The sequence below is a fragment of the Ascaphus truei genome, chromosome 1 (assembly GCF_040206685.1).
Source record: "Ascaphus truei isolate aAscTru1 chromosome 1, aAscTru1.hap1, whole genome shotgun sequence".
NCBI classification, from domain to species: Eukaryota; Metazoa; Chordata; class Amphibia; order Anura; family Ascaphidae; genus Ascaphus; species Ascaphus truei.
This window is the reverse complement of record NC_134483.1, coordinates 37,457,445-37,480,713: the sequence shown is the minus strand read 5'-3', so window position 1 is coordinate 37,480,713 and position 23,269 is coordinate 37,457,445. Positions and strand designations below refer to the sequence as shown.

The following is a 23,269-nucleotide window of genomic DNA, read 5'->3' as shown; positions in this document are numbered from 1 at the left end:
GTAGGTTTGCGGGGGCGTGGTCATGACGTCCCGCGGCTGGTTCACCCTCATTGGCTGAACTGCCGGCGGGGTCGTGGCCACGCCTCCGTCGCAAATGCCAATCTCAACCTCCCCTGCTTGCCTGAAAACCTGTCGCGCACCGCTGGGGAAAGGTGCGTGACAAGGTAGGGACTGGGACCGGAGGAACTGGGTGGGCGGGGCTTGATCGCACAGGCGTGCGCTGTAGTTGTTAGTGGGACCGCAACCTTAGGAGCCGCTTCCGCATGTGTGAGGAGGCGTGTGGAAATGCAGGCGACAGGCAAGTTTAAATATACACGCTGAGGGGAGCGGAGGAGCGGTCACGTGACAGCAAACATCCAATGGGGATGAGGGACTAGCCCCGCCTCCCGCCTCACCTCCGCCACACCTTCACCCCACCCCGAAAGCGCGCTCACTGCCTCACCTGTCAGGCCACAAAAAAGCACCAGCTTCTGCAGGTGACGCAGAGCAGGAGCGCGGCCCGAGGCACCATGCCCGAGTCCTTAGGCCTCGGGCATGGTCATCGCTTAGGTGCTGACCCGTGCTGTGGTGCACTGCTGCTCGGCACTGAGCCCCTGCAGCCGCAATGAGAGCGGCTTTAGCAGGGGCTCGCGCACGCTTCCGCACGCCTGCGGAAGCGTGTCTTAAGAAATCTTTAGTTTCTTAGCTTGCCGGAGCGCAGGGCCGGTCACGTGAGCGGTTCGCCCAATGAGGGCGAACCAGCTCCGTGACGTCACTGGCTCGCCCCCAGACACGCCCACAGATGGCGCGTGCTCTAAGGCCAGGGAAAGCACCGCTTACCCTCAGCCTCAGCACGCCTCCGCACGGCTTCAGTTTCTATGGACTAAGCCTTAGGCTGCGGCCTGAGAGGGAGCGTGGCGTGCTGGCACACGAGTGCTGCGCCCTGCTCGGCCGTGCAATTTGTGGCTAGGTGCACGCTCTTCTGGGGGCGCGGCCACAACGGCACTGAGCTGGTTCGCCCTCATTAGGTGAACCGCTTACGTGACGCGCTTGGAGGCGGCAAATTCAATTTTGCTTGCTCTGCAAGCGTCTCAAGCCCGATGCTCACCCTGGCCAGACACATAAGGCCTCGGCCAGGGTTCCTGCTGGCGTGCGGAGGCGCGCTGAGGCTCAGGGAAAGCGGGTGCGTTCCCTGGCCTTAGACAGCACGCCGTCCGGGGCGTGTCGGCGGGCCATTAACAGAGTGGACCAGGGTTCGATTCCTGGCTGGGATGTTTATTTTTTCCCCATTTTATTTCCTACTGAGTGCGAATAGCCGTGCGGCTATTTGCACTCAACTGTGAATATCCACTGTCATCCTGATACAACTGTATTCTAAGGCTCATATTCACTAAAGGCTGCTCCGCTTTAGCATATCTTAACTCCCTTGGGGGGGCGCAAGATTATGTAGGGGGGGGGGGGCGGGCTGCGTGCAGGGAAACCTGGGGTCGGGCAGAGCTGTGCACTGGCAGCCAGAAGCTCCGTGCTGCTGCTTCTATGTGTCTGTGTCTTGCAGAGGGGGTGGGGCTTCTCTCTGCACACAGACAGCCCCACCTTCTCTTCCTGTCTGCTTCCCGCACCAGTTTTCAGCAGCATGTGGGGTTGGGGGATCGGAGCATGTCGCCCCCCCCCCAGGTGAAAGTGTGTGTGTGTGTGGATTGATTGAGTGTGTGTGGGGGGATTTGAGTGTGTGTGGGGGGGGGGATTGAGTTTGTGTGTGTGTGTGTGGGCGTCAGGGTCGCCTAGACCTCCTGCCTAGCCATAGCTTCCTTGTCCACTGGGTGTGCTGCTGCCTTTTGTTGGCTCTGGGTTCCTCTGTCTGTCTGTCTTCTTGTTGCTCCTGTCTCTGTCCTTTATAGCTTGCTTCCTGTCTGTTGCTTTTGCCTTTGCTTGAAGTCAGACTCCTAATGCACATGCTTCTGATTCCTGATCTGTTTCTGTACCTGTACCTGTATTATAGAAGTCTGTTCACAGTAAAAGCCCTTGCTGGTAATCTGGCTTGCCCCTGTTTGTTCCTGTTCTCAGTCCCTGCCCCCAGACCTGTCCTTGGTCCCCTGTTTTGTTCCAGTCTCCTCGTTGCTGACCTCTGCTTGTTACCTGACTTCGCTACCTGCCGCCTGCCTCGGACCTCTGCTTCTTTCCTGACTTTGCTACCTGCCGCCTGCCTCGGACCTCTGCTTGTACCTGACTTTGCTACCTGCCGTCGGCCTCGGACCCCTGCTTGTGACCCCTACTATGCTCGTGCTGTTCCGGCCACCGAGATCTTACCCGCCACAGGAGTCTCCCGTGACAGAAAGCAAAGGCCACTTCTGGATCTCGCTGGAACAGATTCTTCTTCTGCTTGCACCCTTTCCTGCCTGCTGCAGCAGACCACATCCGCATGGTTGAAGATAAGTACTTTAGTTTATTTTTTGGAAAATACCAGTAGGGAAGGTTTTTTTGCTGCTAAGTGTTCTGCAAGAATTATTGCGTTCATAACAAAAAAAAAAAAAAAAACATTTTTGCTGAGACTAGAACTGTTGCTGCAGAGACTATTGCAGTTTTCTTTGAGATTTTTCTTTTTGTGCAGTGCCTGGGTTAACCCTTGCAGTACCTGTTGACCCCTTTTAGACTCTGACTTTTCACTTCCTGGACAAGGCTTGTCTCTGCATCCCTGGTTGGACCACTGCTGTTCACAGGGTTCCCATTTCAAAAGACAAGAGTGCTTCCATTATTTTGTTACTGCATGCAGGAAAAATCACAGCAATCTGTAGTTCTTCCTATGATTGGTTCTAAGGTTTCCGGTTTACCTGCAAGTTCCTCTAAAGTTTGTTTCTCTGCAACATATGATATCCCTATGCCTGATATCAAAGGTTTCAGATTTGACTGCAGGGTTCTCTGTCTGATATTCCTATGTCCGATGTCAAAAGTTTCAGATCTAACTACAAGTTTTCTCTGTATTAGTTTCCTGCTGTCTACGATATTTCTATGCCTGATATCTAAAGTTTCAGATTCAACTGCAGGTTTTCTTTGTCTATATGATATCCCTACGCCTGATGCCTAAAGATTTAGATGTAACTGCAGGTTCTCTCTGTCTGTATGATATCCCTACGCCTGATTTCTAAAGTTTCAGATATAACTACAGGTTTCTCTGTCTATGTTTTTTCCTTGCATTTATAAATCTCTGTGACTGATGCTACAGTCTCAAAAGGTCAGCTCTCCTATCTTGTGTCTCTCTGTGTCTAATATTCCTGTTGTTCATTCTAATGCTTCTGTTTTAAAAACACATTTCCTCTTTACTGGTTTCTTGGGAAGTGTGGTTTCCCCATGTCTGAAATTATGGCTCCCACTCAAACAGTCTTGAGCAGTAAATGTGAACACAGTACCACTGATTCTTCAGAACTTCTTAAGGCAAGGAAGAAGAAGAAAAAGAAGGGAGGCATTACTGTGGAAGTTGCAGAAGGAATTAAGAATGAAAATTTAACCTCAGAGTCTGCATTTGATGAATGAGATATGCTGCAGCTTAAGGCAACTCACAGACATATCCCAAGAATAGTGGAAGAGAAGAAAGATGCCCCTACTCAGACGCTTCAAGCTGCACAGAAAGCGATTGATTGTCTTTATGGATGTTTAGATAAGGAGCTAGAAGCTAATTCTGCACTACAAAACTGTCTATCCTCAGCAATTGCTAAGTGTGTTCTCCAGGAGAAAGAAAAAGAGCAGTTGGAGAGTGACCTGGATGGCATTTCAGCTGAGCTGGAGAAGGCTGCTGAGAATCGGCGCCTCGCTTCTAAAAGTAACGAATTCCTGGAAATCTCTATGAAGGAAATTGACAGGCTTAATACAGAGCTTAAAGTCTCTCAGGAGGAGGTTTGCTACTTCAAAAAAGAGATGGAAGTCGTTCGGGAGGAGAGATGCTACTTGAAAACAGAGATGAGTTCTATGAGAGACGCCTCCGAAGCGTTAAATAGTAGGTTTGAAATTATAAACCAAATGAGTAAGAACTTCTCTGTCCAAGCCAGTGAAGGAGATAAAAGACTCCATGAATCAGAAGAGGAGAAGAGACTATTGATAGAAGAAAAGTCAAGGATGCAATTAGCGCTGGAAAAAGCAGAGGGTGACTGGGAAAAAGAAAAATATCAGTTGGAGAATGACAGGTTGATCTTGTCAAGTAAGCTGGAGAAGGCCTACGCTGATTCTGCCAAGTACCAGACTTTCATGGCTCAAGTTGACGCAGCACTGGAAGCATCTCAGAAAGAGGTTCACAGGCTTACTACAGAGCTGGAAGCCTCTAAGGAGAAGAGTTGCCACTTCAACACAGAACTATGTTCATTGAGAGAAATCTTCGAAGGGTTAAATATCAGTTTTGAAACTGTAACCCAAGAGTGCAAGAATCTCTATGTCCAAGTCAGTGAAGGAGATAAGAAACTCCATAAATTAGGAGAGGAGAAGAAACAGTTGGCCCAGGAAAAGTTAGATGTGCAGACAGCACTGCAGAATGCAGAGAGAGTGCTGCAAGAAGAACGTGTCTCCCTGGAGCGGCGCACACAAGCAGAAAATATGCTGCGAGAACTGCGTACACATCTGCAGGACACCAAGGAGAAATGGGTGAATGCTGAAGAAAAGCAGAGAGTTCTGCAGGATGAAAGTTTCCAGACTGCCTACAAAATAAAGATGCTGCAAGATTATTTGAGTATCCAGTGTGTCCCCAAAGAACAGCATGAAGAGCTGAAAACTCGAATAGCTGGTTTTTCATTGGGTGATGCCACGAAACGGCAGTCGCAAGAGGAGACCATGGAGAGCGAACTCTGTGTCCCCAATGACTCATGTCAAAAGGCTGCAGCCGTCCTTGATGCCCACATTCCTGATGTCTCTGCCCCTGCTTTTGGGCTGAACGCACCCATTCTGAGGTTCCTTGCAGCAACCAATGTACCTGTGGAGTACCCTCTGCCCGCTGACAAACCAACAGAGGTGGGTCACCTTGAGTCCACTTTTCATCAAGGCCTCTGGGAAGAGCCTGGAGGATCGTCCGGAGAACGCTCTCGAGAGGGGGGAGTAATGTCAGGGTCGCCTAGACCTCCTGCCTAGCCATAGCTTCCTTGTCCACTGGGTGTGCTGCTGCCTTCTGTTGGCTCTGGGTTCCTCTGTCTGTCTGTCTTCTTGTTGCTCCTGTCTCTGTCCTTTATAGCTTGCTTCCTGTCTGTTGCTTTTGCCTTTGCTTGAAGTCAGACTCCTAATGCACATGCTTCTGATTCCTGATCTGTTTCTGTACCTGTACCTGTATTATAGAAGTCTGTTCACAGTAAAAGCCTTTGCTGGTAATCTGGCTTGTCCCTGTTTGTTCCTGTTCTCAGTCCCTGCCCCCAGACCTGTCCTTGGTCCCCTGTTCTGTTCCAGTCTCCTCGTTGCCGACCTCTGCTTGTTACCTGACTTCGCTACCTGCCGCCTGCCTCGGACCTCTGCTTGTTTCCTGACTTCGCTACCTGCCGCCTGCCTCGTATCTCTGCTTGTACCTGACTTTGCTACCTGCCGGCTGCCTCGAACCCCTGCTTGTGACCCCTACTACGCTCGTGCTGTTCCGGCCACCGAGATCCTACCCCACCACAGGAGTCTCCCGTGACAGTGGGGGGGGGGGAGGGGGGGATTGAGTTTGTGTGTGTGTGTGTGGGGGGGGGGGGAATTGAGTTTGTGTGTGTGTGGGGGGGGGATTGTGTGTGTGTGGGTGGGATTGTGTGTGTGTGTGTGGGGGGGGGATTGTGTGTGTGGGGGGGGGATTGTGTGCGTGTGGGGGGATTGAGTGTGTGTGTGTGGGGGGGGGGATTGTGTGTGTGTGGGGGGATTGAGTGTGTGGGGGGGGGGATTGTGTGTGTGTGGGGGGGGGGGGATTGTGGTTGTGTGGGGGGATTGAGTGTGTGGGGGGGGGGGGATTGTGTGTGTGTGGGGGGGTTGTGTGTGTGTGGGGGGGGATTGTGTATGTGGTGATTTGAGTGTGTGGGGGGGATTGTGTGTGTGTGGGGGGGGTTTGTGTATGTGTGTGGGGGGGATTTAGTGTGTGTGTGGGGGGGGATTGAGTGTGTGTGTGTGTGGGGGGGGATTGAGTGTGTGTGTGGGGGGGGGGGGTATTGAGCGTTTGTGTGTGGGGATTGAGTGTGTGTGTGTGTGTGTGGGGGGGGGGGATTGAGTGTGTGAGTGTGTGGGGTGTGTGTGGGGGGGATTGTGTGTGTGTGTGTGGTGATTGATAGATTGAGAGAGTGTGTGTTGTAATGCAGTGGTGCGCAAACTGGGGGGGCAATGAGGCACAAGATTTTTTAGGGGGGCGCAGGCGGCGTGCGATGAAAACAAGGTGCGCGGGCCGGCAGACGCTGTGCGGGAGGACGCAAAAGCTGTGCGCGAGGGGCGGCCAAGAAGATGTGCACGGACGGGCAGCCGAAGATGTGTACGGGTGGCTGAACAGGATAGTGCAGGTGGCGGCCACGTGATGGTGCGTGAGTGCACGCGCAGGGGCTTTGGAGGTATGGGGAGGAGCACGCCCGAGCACGGTGAAGTCAAACGCCCCTCCTTCGGTATCTGCCCTGCAATAGCGCTGTGTTCCTGCTCTCCTCCGCTGGCAACCTGCTTCGCTGCGATCCTCTGCAAGTGAAAGGGAAGGCTGCCACTATATCAATCATACTATGAATGTACAGAAATAATAAAAAAGAAAGTGAAAATACAACATTGAAAACGGAAAAAAATAAATAATACTGTAGGTAGAAGATTGGATGACAATGGGGATAGCAAGACAAAAAGCATGGAGGGGAAGGAAGAAAAAAAAGGGGGGGGAGAGCGAAGGGAGGTAGCAAAGAGGTGGATGAATGCCCCCCCCCCCAAAGGATTGCCTTTGTGCACTTACGCTCTCCCAAGTTTGGCGCTTGGGGAGACAAACAAAATTGGCTTTGAACTGCGCTCAGCCGCAGTCAATACACACACACAGCCACACACAAACACACACAAATAGCCCCGATCCACGCTTGCAAAACTATGCAGGACACCCTGTGCTCATGCTTGGAGAGTTGGTGATGTCACCGCTCTCAGCGGCAGCGTGGACGCAGCCTAATTTTGCAAGCGCGAGCTGTTGAAATATGTGAGACTATTGCATTGAAATTTTTTTTTATATAGTTTTGAAGAAAACTCTTCAAAAGACGCATCATGTTCTTTGCTCCGTTATTTACTATCACTTGTCTCAGGTAAACACACTAAAATATGTTCTTTTGAAGGGCAATTTATCCTTTGTCCCATAAATAAAAGGTTTTCATTGCTTCTATTGTAGCATTTCTGATACTCCTGTTGCTCTCCAGCTGTAGATCATGTCAGTACTGCAAGATCCCACAACAGGTATTTTCTCAAAGCAAAAAAAAGTTCACCTGGGAAATGTGCCAAGTCAGTAAAATTATACCGAATGAGATTTCTTTTGTTTGCAAAATCAGCCAGCCCCAGCATGGGCAATGTTTTGTTTGTTCCATAAAAACAATTGAGAAAAAAGGACACCTACACAGTATTCTCATAATTATTCCTTTGAATGAACTACTAGATGTGTAATACATGCCGGGTTACTGCCATGGTTAAATATAGTTTAACATAGAGGAATGCTTGGGGAAACGTTTTAGCTGCAGTAGGCGACAGATATTAATGGGCAGAGCTATTGTTGAATGTTCTTCTGTTTTTCATATTAACCTTTTAGTTGAATATTCAGCATTTACTCTGTGTATAGATGTCTGCTGTTTTATTATTTCTTTAGTATACTTTTATTTATTAAGTGACACTTAGGGCTCCAGTGAACTGCAAAGTGAAATGAACTACTAAAATGAATACTAATATTGCACCGTGGTATGGTCATTCGTTTCTGTATACGACCATGTTATTGTGTGCATGAATACCTTCAGATGATACCAATCACCATCTCACATTATTTACAAAACTGTTTACCGTATAGTGTTGAAATGGGCTGAAATGTATCAAATTATACATGTCGGGTAGCAATTTTCATATTAGAAATTAACATTATTCAAATTAACACATTAACAAATTAAATTGAGCTTTCAAAAGAACTATTCATCCCATGGGCAGTACTAAGGACTCGGGCCATCCCTTAAGTTTGGAGGAAAGGAAATTTCACTAGCAACAAAGGAAAGGGTTCTTTACAGTAAGGGCAGTTAAAATGTGGAATTCATTACCCATGGAGACTGTGATGGCAGATACAATAGATTTGTTCAAAAAAAGGTTGGACATCTTTTTAGATGGGAAAGGTATACAGGGATATACCAAATAAGTATACATGGGAAGGATGTTGATCCAGGGATTAATCCAATTGCCAATTCTTGGAGTCAGGAAGGAATTCATTTTTCCCCTTAATGGGGTTTTTTGTTTGCCTTCAATAAGTAATTATAGATATAGGATAAAGTATCTGTTGTCTAAATTTAGCATACAGTAGCGACATCCTTTATTCTTACAAATGCCGGCGGCATGCCGGGATCTACTCCGGCTGGCGCCAGTCTAGACCGCGCGCCGCCGCGTTTCCTCCACGCACCCCCCCTCCACTTCAGGCGCATTTTAGCCCCCCTTCCCGACCCCGAACCCGGCTCCTGCTCTGCCCCTCTGCTTCCCCGCACCCCCGCTTACCTCACTTTAAACTCCAGGGGTGTCGGGGAAGCCGGGGAAGCCGGGGAAGCAGGGGAAGCCGGGCACGCACGTGACTGTGACATCACAGTGCGCCGCAACAAGCCGCGTCACCACGCTTCCCGCACGCATCCTGCCGTGCGGGAAGTGTAAGAATAAAAGCTGCCGGTGCTGTAGTTTGAACTTGATGGAGCTATGTCTTTTTTCAACCTCATCTACTATGTAACTATGTAACAGTATATATGATTACACATCTTCCTAATGGTCCAAAGTGATAGCACAACACCTTCTTCTCCTTTACTAAGCTACTGTACGTCACATATTCAAACTCTGACAACAGATTACAATAAAATGTCTTATTTTGTATAGTAAAAAAATGGTCCTGTAGTGGCTTGCAATCTATAGTCTATGAACGTGTAGTACTGTAGGTGGCAGTGGAAGTGATTGTCTGTCCTTGACTTAACATGTGAAACAGTTTCCCTCGAGTTAACAATATCTTAGAACCAGAAACGGGGGACTTAGAGAAATCAGCGGAACAGCATTATGAGATCAGAAGAGTAATGAGCTTGGGAAAAATGTTTAGAAGGAAAGCAGTTATTTGTTAGACCCAGCATCTTCTTTCAGTCACATTTGCATTCATTATGTGACAAAGTTGCTTCACTTTTATGCATCTGATTTTTTTTTTTTGTTTAAAGTGAAACAAATTTGCTTTAATATTTAATATAAAATACTGATGCAAATTGTATTGTTTTGGCATAGGTTCTTGAGAAAGAAACCCGATACACCATGATTAGGAAACAAATCACACAGGCACACTCCAAATAAGAAAATATGTATTTGCCACATTACTGATCCGAGAAATAATGTCAAATAAAAAATAGAAAATACAAAAGCACGGCCTTACCAGTTAACATGCGGAGTTCTGCTTCATTTCCTGTCCTTGAGCTGCCAGGGTTTTTAGCTAAGCATCTGTAAACTCCACTGTCTCCCGCTTGAAGTCTACTAATCTGTAATGCTCCTGAGGGTAGCACAACTAGGCGAGTGTCACCAGTTATCAGTGTGAGATCCTCCTGGTCTTTCTGCCAATGTACGGTGGGCATAGGCTCTCCTACTATTTCACACTTTAATAATGCAGTGTCTCCCATGAACGCTGTGACGGATTCCGTCTGGGAGAGAAATCTCAGGGGACCTACAAATGCAAAACAGAATCAGTTAAATCCATGAAATGTAAGTAGCTTGTCTCCTGTGCTCAAATATATTTGGTCAATCATCAAACTTTCACTGCAATTGTTAATACAAAAATCAAATTATTATTTTTTAGATCTTTTGAAATAACTACCAATATATCAGAGAGTGCTATTGAACACGGCAGTCCAATTTCATAGTTGTCAAAAGAATCATGTATTAATATACTATATTTCCAAATAGATGCAGATAGATGGATGCAGAAGCACTTTGAAATTACAAATCACTTATCATGTAAAAATACTTTAACTTGCCAAATTCAATATTAGTGTTTCTGCACAGCAGTGATATTTGCTTCCCAATTTCTGTACCATATGACACCAACATGGATTTTCATGGCCCAAAATGAGCTTGTCATTAACTTATAATGTTCTATTTACAACATTAAAAAAATGTAACTGCATCAAAGAGATCTTCACGTCTACATTGCCTATTCATTAAAGTGCCAGGACTTTTTGAGCGGTAAATGTCAATATCACTTTAAAATATATCTCGCAAGTCTAAATCATGTGATAAATAAGGAAGAGAATGAAAGAAAGAAGAGAGAGAATTCAAATGGTAGCCTCTTGTTTATAACCCTGAAAATGGCTTACCCACTGTGCTTCTGGGGAGACACGAGAAAGAGACAAATTGTGTCATATCGCATGTGAATGTTTGTTAGTAGTGATATTTTTTAGTTTTTCATTCTTATTGAACACAGCAACATTGTTATTGCTACCGTCTTCTTCTTTTTGGCCACTATTGCACATTTCCTCGCACGTATATGCCCCTATGGGCCATATTTAATTAACACAGCTAAGTCACAGGACACTAAACAACCAATTCAAGTTAATGCGCCATAAGGTGCATTTTGCTTAGCCATGCTTAGTGGAGATTGCTCTTACTATATGTCCCTATTCAGTATGCCAGAGGTATGTTTACCCTTGTAATCAAGGAAAGTTGAAGCCCCATTCATTTGACTTAACAGCATATTGGATACAGGTCTAAGAGAGACATCTTAAACACTTTTCCTCTAACATCTATCCCTCCCCCGACTGCGCCAATTTTCTGTAACTCTAGTCAGTGAGCTTTGATTTATTTATTTATTTAAAGATCATCAGTTGAAGGTGTTTGGGATTAGGTCAGCAATCATTCGTAATGACATGTATTACATTGGGCATTTAGGTCAATTATTTTTTTCCCTTAATAAAAAAAGTTAGATCTGAATTCTGGGTTGCCACAAATCTCTCTGGCCTGGTCAATGGAAAAAAATATTACTAATTTCTTATACTTTACATGAACAAAAAGCAAGAAAGGAGAGTGATGTATGTGACACACAATCCTGTATCTAAAAAGAGGAGAGACTGGCGTGCCGCCTACAATGATACTCAACTGCTACTGACTTTTTATGATGAATGATACCATCACATTTTTATGTCATGACACATTGATACCACACGTGGAAGTGAGGTTCCCTTGTTTAATATTTCAACATTAAAAACAGGCAATGGCACATATGGTATGGGCCTTTTAAGAGCACATGAATACATTGTTGGCTTCCTTCAATTAAATCATTTTCTATTGCATCAATTTGAGTTAAATGTAACTGCAGCAAAACCAACTGCAGAACATATAAAGGAATTAGAACACTTGTTTCTATTTGACACCAACAACAGCCAAAAGGAACATGCATCTCCAAATCCTCAAACCTGGCAAGTCACACAGTCCATTGAATTAATTCTCATTTACAACAACATCTTGTCAGGGGGATCCCTGACAGGCCTTGAACTCTGATCTCTCTCATTCACAGTCTGGAGTTCTGCTGACCTGCCACCTGGACTGCTGTTCACAGCTTCTGCTGCTGCTCTTTGCTGAGAACTGTCTGAAGGCTGCTGATTGCCTCATCTCCATCACCTGTCCCTTGTTTGCAATCAGCCCTATATAAACCTCCCTTTTCATGTTCCTCACTTGCCTGTTTATTGAGGTTGGCCACAATACTTAAGCTCGCTGCCACTTTTCTGTATCTATTTTGCTGTTACAGAGACATTTTGGACCTCACCACACTTGCCTCTCTCCATCCCTGGTCTCTGCCTGTTTCCTGACCATCGTTACCTGCCTCTCTCCAGTTCTGACCTCTTCCTTTTTTTCTGACCATCGTTAGCTGCTTGCCACCAGCCCTGACCTTTCAACCTGTTTCCTGACCATCGTTACCTATGTGCTGCCAGCCCTGTTTCCTGACCATCACTTCCTGCCAGCTACCAGCCCTGACCTCTGCCTGTTTCCTGACCATTGCTACCCACCTGCTTGCATGTCCCAGCCACTAAACTCCAGCCCTGAAGTCGCTTTTGGTGTTAGACACTTTCTACAAATGATAGGTAATGCCATGTGCACATTCATGGTACCACAATATGCCTACCTCATGGCCAGCTTAGAGGAGGACTTTCTAAAAGAACATAAACCCCTGAACCTCTCAGATACATAGATTACATATTTAAGATCTGGACAAAAGATAAAGAATAATTCACAATTTCACAAGGACTTATCAGCATCCATCCCTTTTTAAAACTGAACTTCAATTCTACCACTACACTTATTTATTGGATACTACAATCACCATAAAAGAAGATGGTTACATTGAAACAACAACCCACAGAAAACCACAAAAAGCAACAACCGGGTGCTGCTTATGTGATTATTTAGTGATAAAAAATAAAATATCAAGTGCAATAAAGTGCAATGTGCAAATCCACAACTCTTGGTGATTAATTGAAATGTGACTTTAAAATGTGCACCAATATTTTATTTATTTATTTATAAAATGTTTTACCAGGAAGTAATACATTGAGAATTACCTCATGTTTTCAAGTATGTCCTGGGCACAGAGTTATGATGACAGACACATGGTTACAAATACGCAGTTACGTTAAGTGAACAGGGTTATACATTATATACAAGACATGGTATGCACAGTTAGAGATTATATGTTATATCAATTGAGACCATATTAAATAACATAAGAAAAATACAGCTCATGCTCCATAATTTGAATCGATAATATATTTGGGGATATAGGTAAAAAACTGATACACGTATGATACCATATTTAAAACTAAGTAGTGTGTATTGGCACACATACATTCTGCAGTGCAGATGAATAGTTTGCAGATATAGTAAGGTCCAGGTCCTTTTGGGACTCTCCGGAATATATCCTGGGGGAGGGAGATAGAGAAGGTTAAGAAGGGCACTCTATAACCCATCACAGGTGGGGATCAGCCTCCCAACGTGTTTTGAATCTGGTGGTGCTGTTGGAATCTCTGCACAGACAGGCTTGTAGTAAATAACAGTCAATTCCTTACCCCACTTCCAGCATGTATCTGGTAGGGTTTAGCCATCACAGCAGGTAATTCCTTACCCTGCTCCAGCATTAACTTATGGAAAATAGCTGGCTATTTCCTACAAGTCTGTAGGTGCAGAGATTCCAGCAGCATCGCCGAATTCAAAACGCGTTGGGAGGTTGATCTCCACCTGTGATGGGTTATACAGTGGTCCTCCCCTTGGATCTATATACATATATAGAGTCCCAAAAGGATCTGGACCTTAATTCATCTGCAAATTGTCCATCTGCACTGCAGAAAGTATATGTATGCCAATACACACTACTTAGCTTCATATAACTACGTTGTTTAAAAATGTATGTGAATATGTTTTGTACGTACAGTACATCCCCAAATATGTTATCGATTCAAATTATGTGGCATGCACTTTCTGTTTCTTTTGTTATTTAATACTTTTTAGCTTTTGTTCCATTAAAAGCTGCTAAGTCTCCATTTTATTCCCTCTATTCACAGCTGTTAACCTATTTATGTATCACTGATTGTAAGACGGAATACTATCACAGCCTTTTGTTTATTTTGTACTCTTAATGTATTGATTGATATACGCAAACAATGCATTTTTTTTAAAGAAACCATTGGTTTATGTGTCCTTTTGATATTGAAGTGATATACTATTACCATAGCAATCAATTATCCCATCTGATCACAATCACCTACGTAACACCTGATATTAATTCAAGTGAGCTCTTATTTTTCTTGTGTATTTAAACATTGAGTGAAAAAAAGTGATCTGCGCTCAGAAAAAAATGTGATGTGGTGCTAAAATAATTAAACCAAACCTGTGCAGAGTGGTTAAAGTGTACAAGCTCAAACTTGAGTGCTGTGTAAAATAAAACAAGTTGATTATATAAACCTGTGTTATATGGAGGTAAGTGCTGCTGTGCTCGTGGGAAGGCTCCACAAACCGATAGCTAGTACAAAAACATAAAGAGAAACAGCGCAAGAAACCTCATGGTGTAGTATGTAAAAAAATTATTTATATATTAAACGGGTGAGTATTGCACGTACATCAATAAAAGTAAATATCAGCATGACATGTATAGGGACATGTTACCGCTGCAGCAGACTGCAACTGTGTACAACAGGATTCCCTGACGAAGTATATTTGTATACGAAACGCGTAGGAAGGAAGAGGGCGCGTTCCAACGTATCACCCATTGGGGTTTCATTATTACAATCAGTGACTCTGTTCGGGACATTGTGCCGGCAAAATTTGCAAAAGACGAAAGTGGCGGAGCTTTGTGATGACGTCATCAGTGTGTGCGCGGAGATCCGATACCCGGAACCAGTAAGGAGTTTCTCTTCACATCCACGGCAGAAGTACCCTCACTAAACAGTGAATGTTACACCCAATCGAGTGGAAGGACTGCAGAGACCGCTGCCAGAGAGAGAGAGAAGGGATCCGATCTGTCTGTTCAGGCTGAACCAACGTGATCGTACAAAGTTGCAGTCTGCTGCAGCGGTAACATGTCCCTATACATGTCATGCTGATATTTACTTTTATTGATGTACGTGCAATACTCACCCGTTTAATATATAAATAATTATTTTACATACTACACCATGAGGTTTTTTGCGCTGTTTCTCTTTTTGTTTTTGTAATATTTAAACATTGTAAGAAATATTTATTGCGTGTGACAATATTTCTGATATTACATCTATTGCCAACTTTGTATTCCTGAATTTCTGCTGATTCCCTGACAAGAAAAGGAGAAGTCATGCTACAGGATTCTTCAGGATAAGCTGGTGAGGCCCACAAGATACTATGTACCTTTTAAAGATAAAAATTAGCTAGCTACATAGTCTAACCATTATGAAACCAATGACTCCTACTAATCTTAATTGATCTGTTCATCAGAACAGAAGAATAATGAAGTTCTATATCGCTAATATGGCATGAGAGTTGCTGACCAAACATCAACCTGATTGGCTGGGACTGTTCTTAGGGTGTGGGTGTGGAGTGATAGGGAAAGTATAATTACTATAGCTTTCCATCTGTTCTGCAATAATAATAATAATAATAGCATGTTCTTGTATAGCGCTGCTAGTTTTACTTTGCGCTTTACAGAGACATTTTGCAGGCACAGGTCCCTGCCCTGTGGAGCTTACAATCTATTTTTTGGTGACTGAGGCACAGGGAGATAGAGTGACTTGCCCAAGGTCACAAGGAGCCGACACCAGGAATTGAACCAGGTTCCCCTGTTTCGAACCCCAGTCAGTGTCGTTACTCACTGAGCCACTCCTTCTCCCTGTACAGTAGGTACACATGCATGTACTGTAGAGGGCTGGGGTGTACGCACACACTGCTGCAAGTACAGGCATACCCCACTTTAAGGACACTCACTTTAAGTACACTCGCGAGTAAGTACATATCGCCCAATAGGCAAACGGCAGCTCACGCATGCGCCTATCAGTACGTCCTGAACAGCAATACCGGCTCCCTACCTGTACAGAAGCTGTGCGCAAGTGGGGAGACTATAGAGCCTGTTACAAATGCGTTATTTACATCAGTTATGCACGTATATGACGTTTGCAGTACAGTACGTGCATCAATAAGTGGAAAAATGTAGTGCTTCACTTTAAGTACATTTTCGCTTTACATACATGCTCCGGTCCCATTGCGTACGTTAACACGGGGTATGCCTGTATTACTTATCAAGTATTTTGTATCCAGTTATTTCAAACATATATTGAATATGTAAAAATAGATTCACTGCCCAAATGAGCCGTCCTCTTACTTCTGGAAAGTCTTTTTTTTTTTGTGATTTGGGGAGCTGTGCATCTCACTGAAAAATAGAGAAAAGTACTGTTTCTAGTGTAGTATTTCGGGATGTACATTAGAATCAAGGAAGCCCTTTGTCTGTCCTATTCTCATGGCTATAGAAGAATAAAAACAATTGGGAATCATCTATGTGTCTGAGGCTGGCAGCTCCATCCCTCCGGCTGCACTAGAAAACGCTCTGTTCCAGGCAGCGTGTCTCCAAGAAAGGAAAGAAACAAAAGGAATGATGCAGATCGTTGGGATATTTATAAAAGATATTTCAAACAAATGTGTGCACTCACACGTTTCCGATTCTTTCCAGCATTACAGAAAGATAACGGAGAGCTTTACAGACTTGTGATTCCCTGCAGGGAAAATATCTCACCGCCGGTTCACAGAGGCAGATGCCGTCCATCCATGGACCACCCGCGTCAACTTGTTATCTCACAGTACCTGGCTCAGATCTCTTTTCCTCTCTCCTTACGCATGAAGACATCGGACAACCCATTTAATTAAATAGAATGTAATGTATATTTTGGTGCTGCAAGGTATCTTGTAGAGTAGCCCTGCTTAGTAAATATGGCCCTAAACTATGCATTGTACTACCAGTATTTATTGGCTTAAACTTCATATTGCATACACTTACAATGCAGAGGTAACCACTTTTCCTAATGCATGTACCATGTGTGTAAATTCCTGTGCCAGGCTACCATTTACATTTTACCAAACAAATCATTCAACTTATTTTCACTCCGTTAATCAAATAAAACAAACAAAATATTTGTTCTGCCTCTGGCACACAGTGGTGACTTTTTATATCTCTGTTATTTTAGTGCGATGTTAACACTTTCTTTGTATTTTTATCATCATTTATTTGTAAAGCTTCAACATATTCCATAGCGTGGTACAGAGATTTGATAGTTACATAAACAGTCACATATGAATACACATAATGACAAACATGCACAGATACAGATACAAAGAGGTAATGATTATGAGAGCTGACAATCTAGAGGGAATGAGGGACAGTGCTGAAATAAAAAGGTGAAGTGGCTATTCCATGTGAGATGGAGTAAACCTCAGCTTGGAGTATGGTCCAGCCTGACAGCCAAGGATGCTGACAGGGGGACAGATTCCCAGGTCTAGTGGTTGCGGGGGGCCTGGTCAGCCAGTGATGAAAGCTGGGCCTGGCTGGGTCAGGCCAAACTTCTGCATCTGTCTGCTGGGGCCCAGTTCTCCCCCACTGCTGGGGGCCTTAACCCCAATCCCTCCGCCCTGCGGGTCAGTGCCGGAAGTTTGCCTTGCCAGGAAGTTGAGCCCAACTTCTCTATCCATCAATGCGGGACAAGATCTTTACCTTGTGGGGAGGGCGAGCGTGTGTTTTGAGTGGGGAGTAATTGACTGAGTTGTGGGGTAAATGGGATCCATTGAGTGTGAGAGGAGAGGGAAGTTGAGTGATAAGTGAGGGATTGAGTGAGGAGAGTGAGAAAGGAGGGGGTGAGAGAGGAAAGAGAATGAGATTCCTGACAAACCTAGTTTTCTAGCGAAACGCGTTGAATTGAGGCAAACACGGAGCAACAACGTGGAGGAAAGACACCAAGCTGTTTGGTGTTTCTTGCGGCCGCATTTAGAAGCACCCGTGGCGGAGCGTCCCTACTCCCACCAAGCGCTATTCCTGGAGAGGAAGGAGCGGTGAGATTGCATCTTGCCTGAACCTCCCAGTTTCTCATTGCCTGTTATTCACTGCTTTATTGTAAGTGTGCACTTGTGAAGTGCTTTTAACTTAATTAAATTGTTATACAGTCTGCGCTATGGTGTTTCTTCGTTCCCTGCTTTAGTGCACCCTATCCTTCCAACCTGGTCCTCAGAGGTCCCTCTACATGGGACCACTGTTCCTGTACACTTTATGTGTGACATGCTCTCACTAACTGTCTGCATGTGAGTATAATGTGTGCAGACTATTGCTCATAAGCTGCGTATTTTGCCATACAGTGCTGTGCTATTTTTTCCCTTCTTTTCTTTTTATATGGTTTCCCGCTCCCTTACTACATCCATTCAAGAAATTGAGATGTAGTTTCAGGGGTACAATAGATGAATGACATGAAGGGAATTTTCATATTCCAGTGTTCTACTGAAGGGGAAAAGAGATGGACAGCATGGACTTCGAAGGATGACAAGGAGGAAAAGGGGGTATGACATGAAATGTGCAACATAACGAAACTCGTGTGTAACTCCTCCATCTTTTCTATTCCCTGGTCAGGGGGTGTGGCTGAGGGAGAGACCACCATAGGAGAGTGCAGCAGGAGAGGCGGGGTCTGAAGGGGTGAGCCTGATTTCTCTCACATTTCCACCCCCCTTCCTTCTTGAACTAACCCTCTCTCTATCCCCATCTCTCTCGCTCCCCTCCTTTCTCACTCTTCCTCCGTCCTCTCACACACATTCCAATCTTACTATCCCCCCTCCTCTTTTTCCCATGCCTCTTTCTCCCCCATCTCTCTCACTCTCCCCCTCTCTCACTTTCCCCTTAGTCTCTCACCCCATCTCCCCTTCCTCTCAGTCTGTCCCCTCTCTTAATCCCCCACCCCACCTGTTTTGCCCCTCTCTCACTGTCTCTCTCTCACCCCACTCCTCTCTCTGTCTCTCCCTCTCAGTCTCTCACCCTGTTACATATAATTGAAATGAATATCCCATATATAAATTATATCAAGACATTTACACACATTACAGAGCTATACCTGCTGGGGACATCAACAATGGGACCTTCAACTGGGTACACTAGAAATGCGATCACAGTGAAAATATAGTAAATTAACCAAATCATCCTATCCCATTCTGCTATTATTAAAATGTACTTTAATCCTGGCAAACTGTGCCTCTGGTATACTGCTAACATTATTGTCTAATTTGTGTCAACAATTTTTATATTTTCTTCTAGTGCCTACATTTGTTCAACTTATTTTGATGCCACATAAAGCTGTAGCTAGGACTGGAAATGAAATCATTTACATCAATTTACTTTCATGCATTTGTCCCCAGAGGGAGACTTGTTTTCCAGCCGGTGCCTCTGCGAATTCTTCTAAACCTGCAAATCAATTCTTATCTGAGTGTGGTGCACTGCTCTGATATGCCCTACAGCAGCACGGCAGCCTATCGGGATTCTCATCCATCCCCACACAGGGTCTAATTATTAAGTAATTAAAGTTCACTTAATATAAATACTTATGATTAGGGGGACAGACCTTAGGGTTCTAAAATGCACGGCTATTAAATATTCAGTGATTTAGTAACCGTTGCTGAAATCCTCAGGGGAGAGCTGCTTTAAATGCTTTGTTTCAAATTAAAGCATTGCTACTTATTTAACATGAAGACAAGACCTTTCCGTTCACTAGGTTGCTGGAAAGGGCAAAGTAACAGTAACAGATGTAATCTGAATTAATCATCTGTTTTGTGTTGTGTGGGCAAATGTTTTTAAAAAAAAGCCCTTAAGAGGAAATCCAAGCGATGCATTTTTTAATAAAAAACAAAACAAATTACTGTACATTTAAAAATAGGATTGAAGCAGGGAGTCTTCGTAGCTGAACCCCACTAATATAATCTCCGGGGACCACCTGCTTTCCGAGATACTTTCCTCCATAGCGGGTGTCGGTAGCAGCTCTGGCTGTAATAGCTGGGGTTCTCGTAATGGCGGCTTCAAAGCTCCCGCATCCTGCGGCCCAATAGGAAGCCATGACATCACGCTACCAGGACTGTTAAACAGCACTGAATACCGGCAGCCCCTATGGAGGTAAGTATTTAGAGCAGGAAGGGGTCCCCGGAGCTGAAATTAATGGAGTTCAGCTCCAGAGACTCTCTGCTTCATATATATACATATATATATATATATATATATATATATATATATATATATATATATATATACTGTATATATACATATAAATAAAATGCCACGCTTGGACTGCTTCTTTAAAAGCATATGTACGCCTAACTCTGCTTCCATATCCATTTACTAACACCAGTTATAACTACAAAGATATACAGACTTTAAAAAAAAAAATTGGTATCATCAATTATGCAACATGAGGCAATGCGTCAAAATTAATTTGAAACAACGAATTATGTGTTATGAAGCCTTCATACATACAATGCACATTTTATTAAGGTTGGTACTACTTTTTAGCACTAAAATGTTGACACACATTTGAAACAAATTCATATACTGTATGATCTCAGTATTTGAAACAAAATTCATACAGTATATGATCTCCGTAAACTGTATAGACCCCATAGTGTATAATTGTCATCTCTTGCAATGTGCTGTTTGCACTGTGTTTATAGCTTGGCTGTCTCCTTTTTTCTCCATTTATCTCGAGTACTATTCCGCATCTTAAACCGTTTTTTACTTGGTAACCATTCAATTAATATCCACCATGTATCTTCTCAACATATCTCCAATCTGTCTAACAACTCTCCACTGCAGTGGAGATCTTCAGTGGGCTGGATAATATGACTCTACTATTGTATTGCATGTCTTTATTTATATAGCGCCAAAAGTGTACTCAGCGCTTCACAAAGAATACTGTACAGGGAATTATAATAATACACTAAGCGCAGCAAAATCAGATGTTAGGAAAGGAAATCCCTGCCCAAAAGAGCTTACAATCTAAGAGGTATGATGAGAAATTTACAGAGACAGCAGGTGAGGGAATAAGTGCTGTAGATAGCAGTGCTTGGTCACAATGGGTGCTTGCAGTGACTGTGGGTGTGGGACAATCACGGGAGGCTATTGGGATGCTTGATTTGTGGGGCAAGTTTTAAGGTTTGTCAGGATTAAATCAGAAGGTTAACACCATTTACAGTGGAAAAGATGGCAGGGAGGCGTGGGTGAGAGCAGGTTTATTTATGTCTGGGTTCAGGATTAGGGGAGATATTCCCAGCAGCAGGAAGTGGGAGATTGAAGGTGTGAAAGGATTTGTAGGGGTGCTTTTTATTGAGGGGTAAGGAAGTTGTTGGGAAAAAGGTGTATGCATAATGGTGCAGTGTATGGGCACAGACATAAGTGGAGGGGAGGAGAGATGAATAAATGTGGATCGGAGGGGAGTGGAGAAGTTGGAGAGAACAGAAACGTTTACAAAGGAGTGAGGAGACATTAAACAGAAAAAGCAATAGGGATGGCGTAGTGGGATGCAGGAGGAGAGACTAACCATTTATTGGAGGATAGGAAGAGTACAAATTACCACAGCATTTAGAAAGTCAAGTTCTCACAGTTACAAGGTTGTATTTGTTTTTGAAGTGCAGTCCAGATCTTCTTGTAGAATTCAACTCCAATTCTAACTCCAGTATTAACTCCACAGACACTTTATGTGACACTCCAGGATTAACTCCACAGACACTTTATGTGACACGTTGGGGTGACACAGCCATATGGCTCACAGCCAAGATAGACTCATGTAAATACTCTAACACACAGTCACTTGACTAACAATTAAGGGAGGGGTCTGCGTATTCAGCTCATACCAGGTAGATGTTAAATAAAGATCAATAGCAGATGGGCTTCATTTGATAGATGTACTTATTTACCATTGACTTTAAAACTAACTTTTTAGTTTTCTAAATTATCTACCACTGACTTTCTTTATCTCTACATCTAATTTCTTAATTCCTTTTCACTTGCAATATATTTCTTATGTTTGCTTTATTGTTCTCATGTATTTCAATTTCAATCAATTTTAATATATTCCCACCCTATCACCTCCCTTCCACTATCTTTGTTTCTGCACATTGTTCAATTTAAATGACTGTTGATATAATCTTGTTATTTTCCCCTAAGGTTCATGTCCTATTACTGGGAGTAAAGAAATTGTATTTAAATTGAAGAAGTCAATTTTGGCTGAATGTGAAAAGTCAGTACACCCATAATTTCTGCTCAGTGGAGCCTTATACTGTACCACAGCATCTCCTATGTTATTAGAATGAGGTAGTGACTTCTTGGTTAAGGTTTCTGAAGTGGAAGAATCTATCTCAAGAGCATGGGAAACTTATGACCCAGCGCAAGTCACCTTTCTCCCTGTGCCTGAAATCTAAATAATTAGATTGGAAGTCCTGTAGACGCAGAATCATTGAGCCTATGTTAGTACAGTGTCCAATTTCAGGGCTAATGCCATGTATACATGAAAACAATAAAGGGCACTGACGACTTGAAAGAACACAGAAATAGTTTCAATTGTCACCTGAATAAAACTGCACCGTTCTTTCTGTCCCTTTTACTTTGTTGATATTTATAAAAAAAACTTATTAGAATACAGATCTATCAGACTTTATTAGCCTTGTTAACGGAGAATAGATTAGAAAAAGATGCAGTAAATATTGCGTGCCTTAAGGAGGTATGGCACATGTTACCATCGTTTTCAATGGTGATCCCGATACATTTTTTGGTACTACAGTACTAATATGGTTGCGTAAATGCAATGTAATGTTAACGGGAGTAATAATGCCCGCTACATCAGCACGTATATAACTGTTTACACTCTGACATTAAAGCAGCAATCCATGCCGTTATTTTGTTTTAATGATTTAGTACAGGATTGAAGTAGGGCGTCTCTGAAGATGAACCCCATTCATTTCAGCCTCGGTACCCCCCGGCTTTCAGAGATATATACCTCCATAGTAGGTGCCGGATTCCTATTTGCCCCTGTGATGTGGGAGCTTTAACTGCAAGAGATACTGGCACCCACTTTGGAAATATCACTGGAAGCAGGGGGTCCCCAATGCTGAAATTATTAGGGTTCAGACCTTCTGCCTCAATCCGGTATTCACATTTTTTTTGAATAAAAAACAAAAAAAGTAATGGATTGCTCTTTTAAGGGAGATATTTTTCTTAAACAAGTAAATATTTTTTAAAGGATTGCACTCTTTTGAAAAAGCTTTGCTAAGATTTAATGTAATGGCATTTTATCTTGACCCTACTTGATAAGAATATCCAGGAGTCAAACTTCTCTAAAACGAAGATATATCTGTACAATGTCTTACATAGTTACATAGTAGATGAGGTTGGAAGAAGGCATTCGTCCATCAAGTTCAATCAACGCTAAATTTAGTCGACAGATACTTTATCCTATATCCTTACTTACAATATATTGATCCAGAGGAAGGCAAACAAAAAACCCGAGTGACATATCATCCAATGATAAGGGGGAAAATAAATTATTTCCTGACTCCAAATATTTCAATCTTCTTGTTGATG

At 43.6% G+C, this 23,269-nt stretch overlaps 1 protein-coding gene across 1 annotated transcript in view; it reads right to left on the bottom strand.

Moving 5' to 3' along the window:
• The window catches only part of DCC (DCC netrin 1 receptor), an 837,937-nt gene that overhangs the window by 409,737 nt on the left and 404,931 nt on the right, over positions 1 to 23,269 (bottom strand). The window contains exon 3 of the mRNA XM_075586416.1: positions 9,554 to 9,838. Coding sequence (XP_075442531.1) covers positions 9,554 to 9,838 — 285 coding nt within the window. The remainder of the gene's footprint in view (positions 1 to 9,553; positions 9,839 to 23,269) is intronic.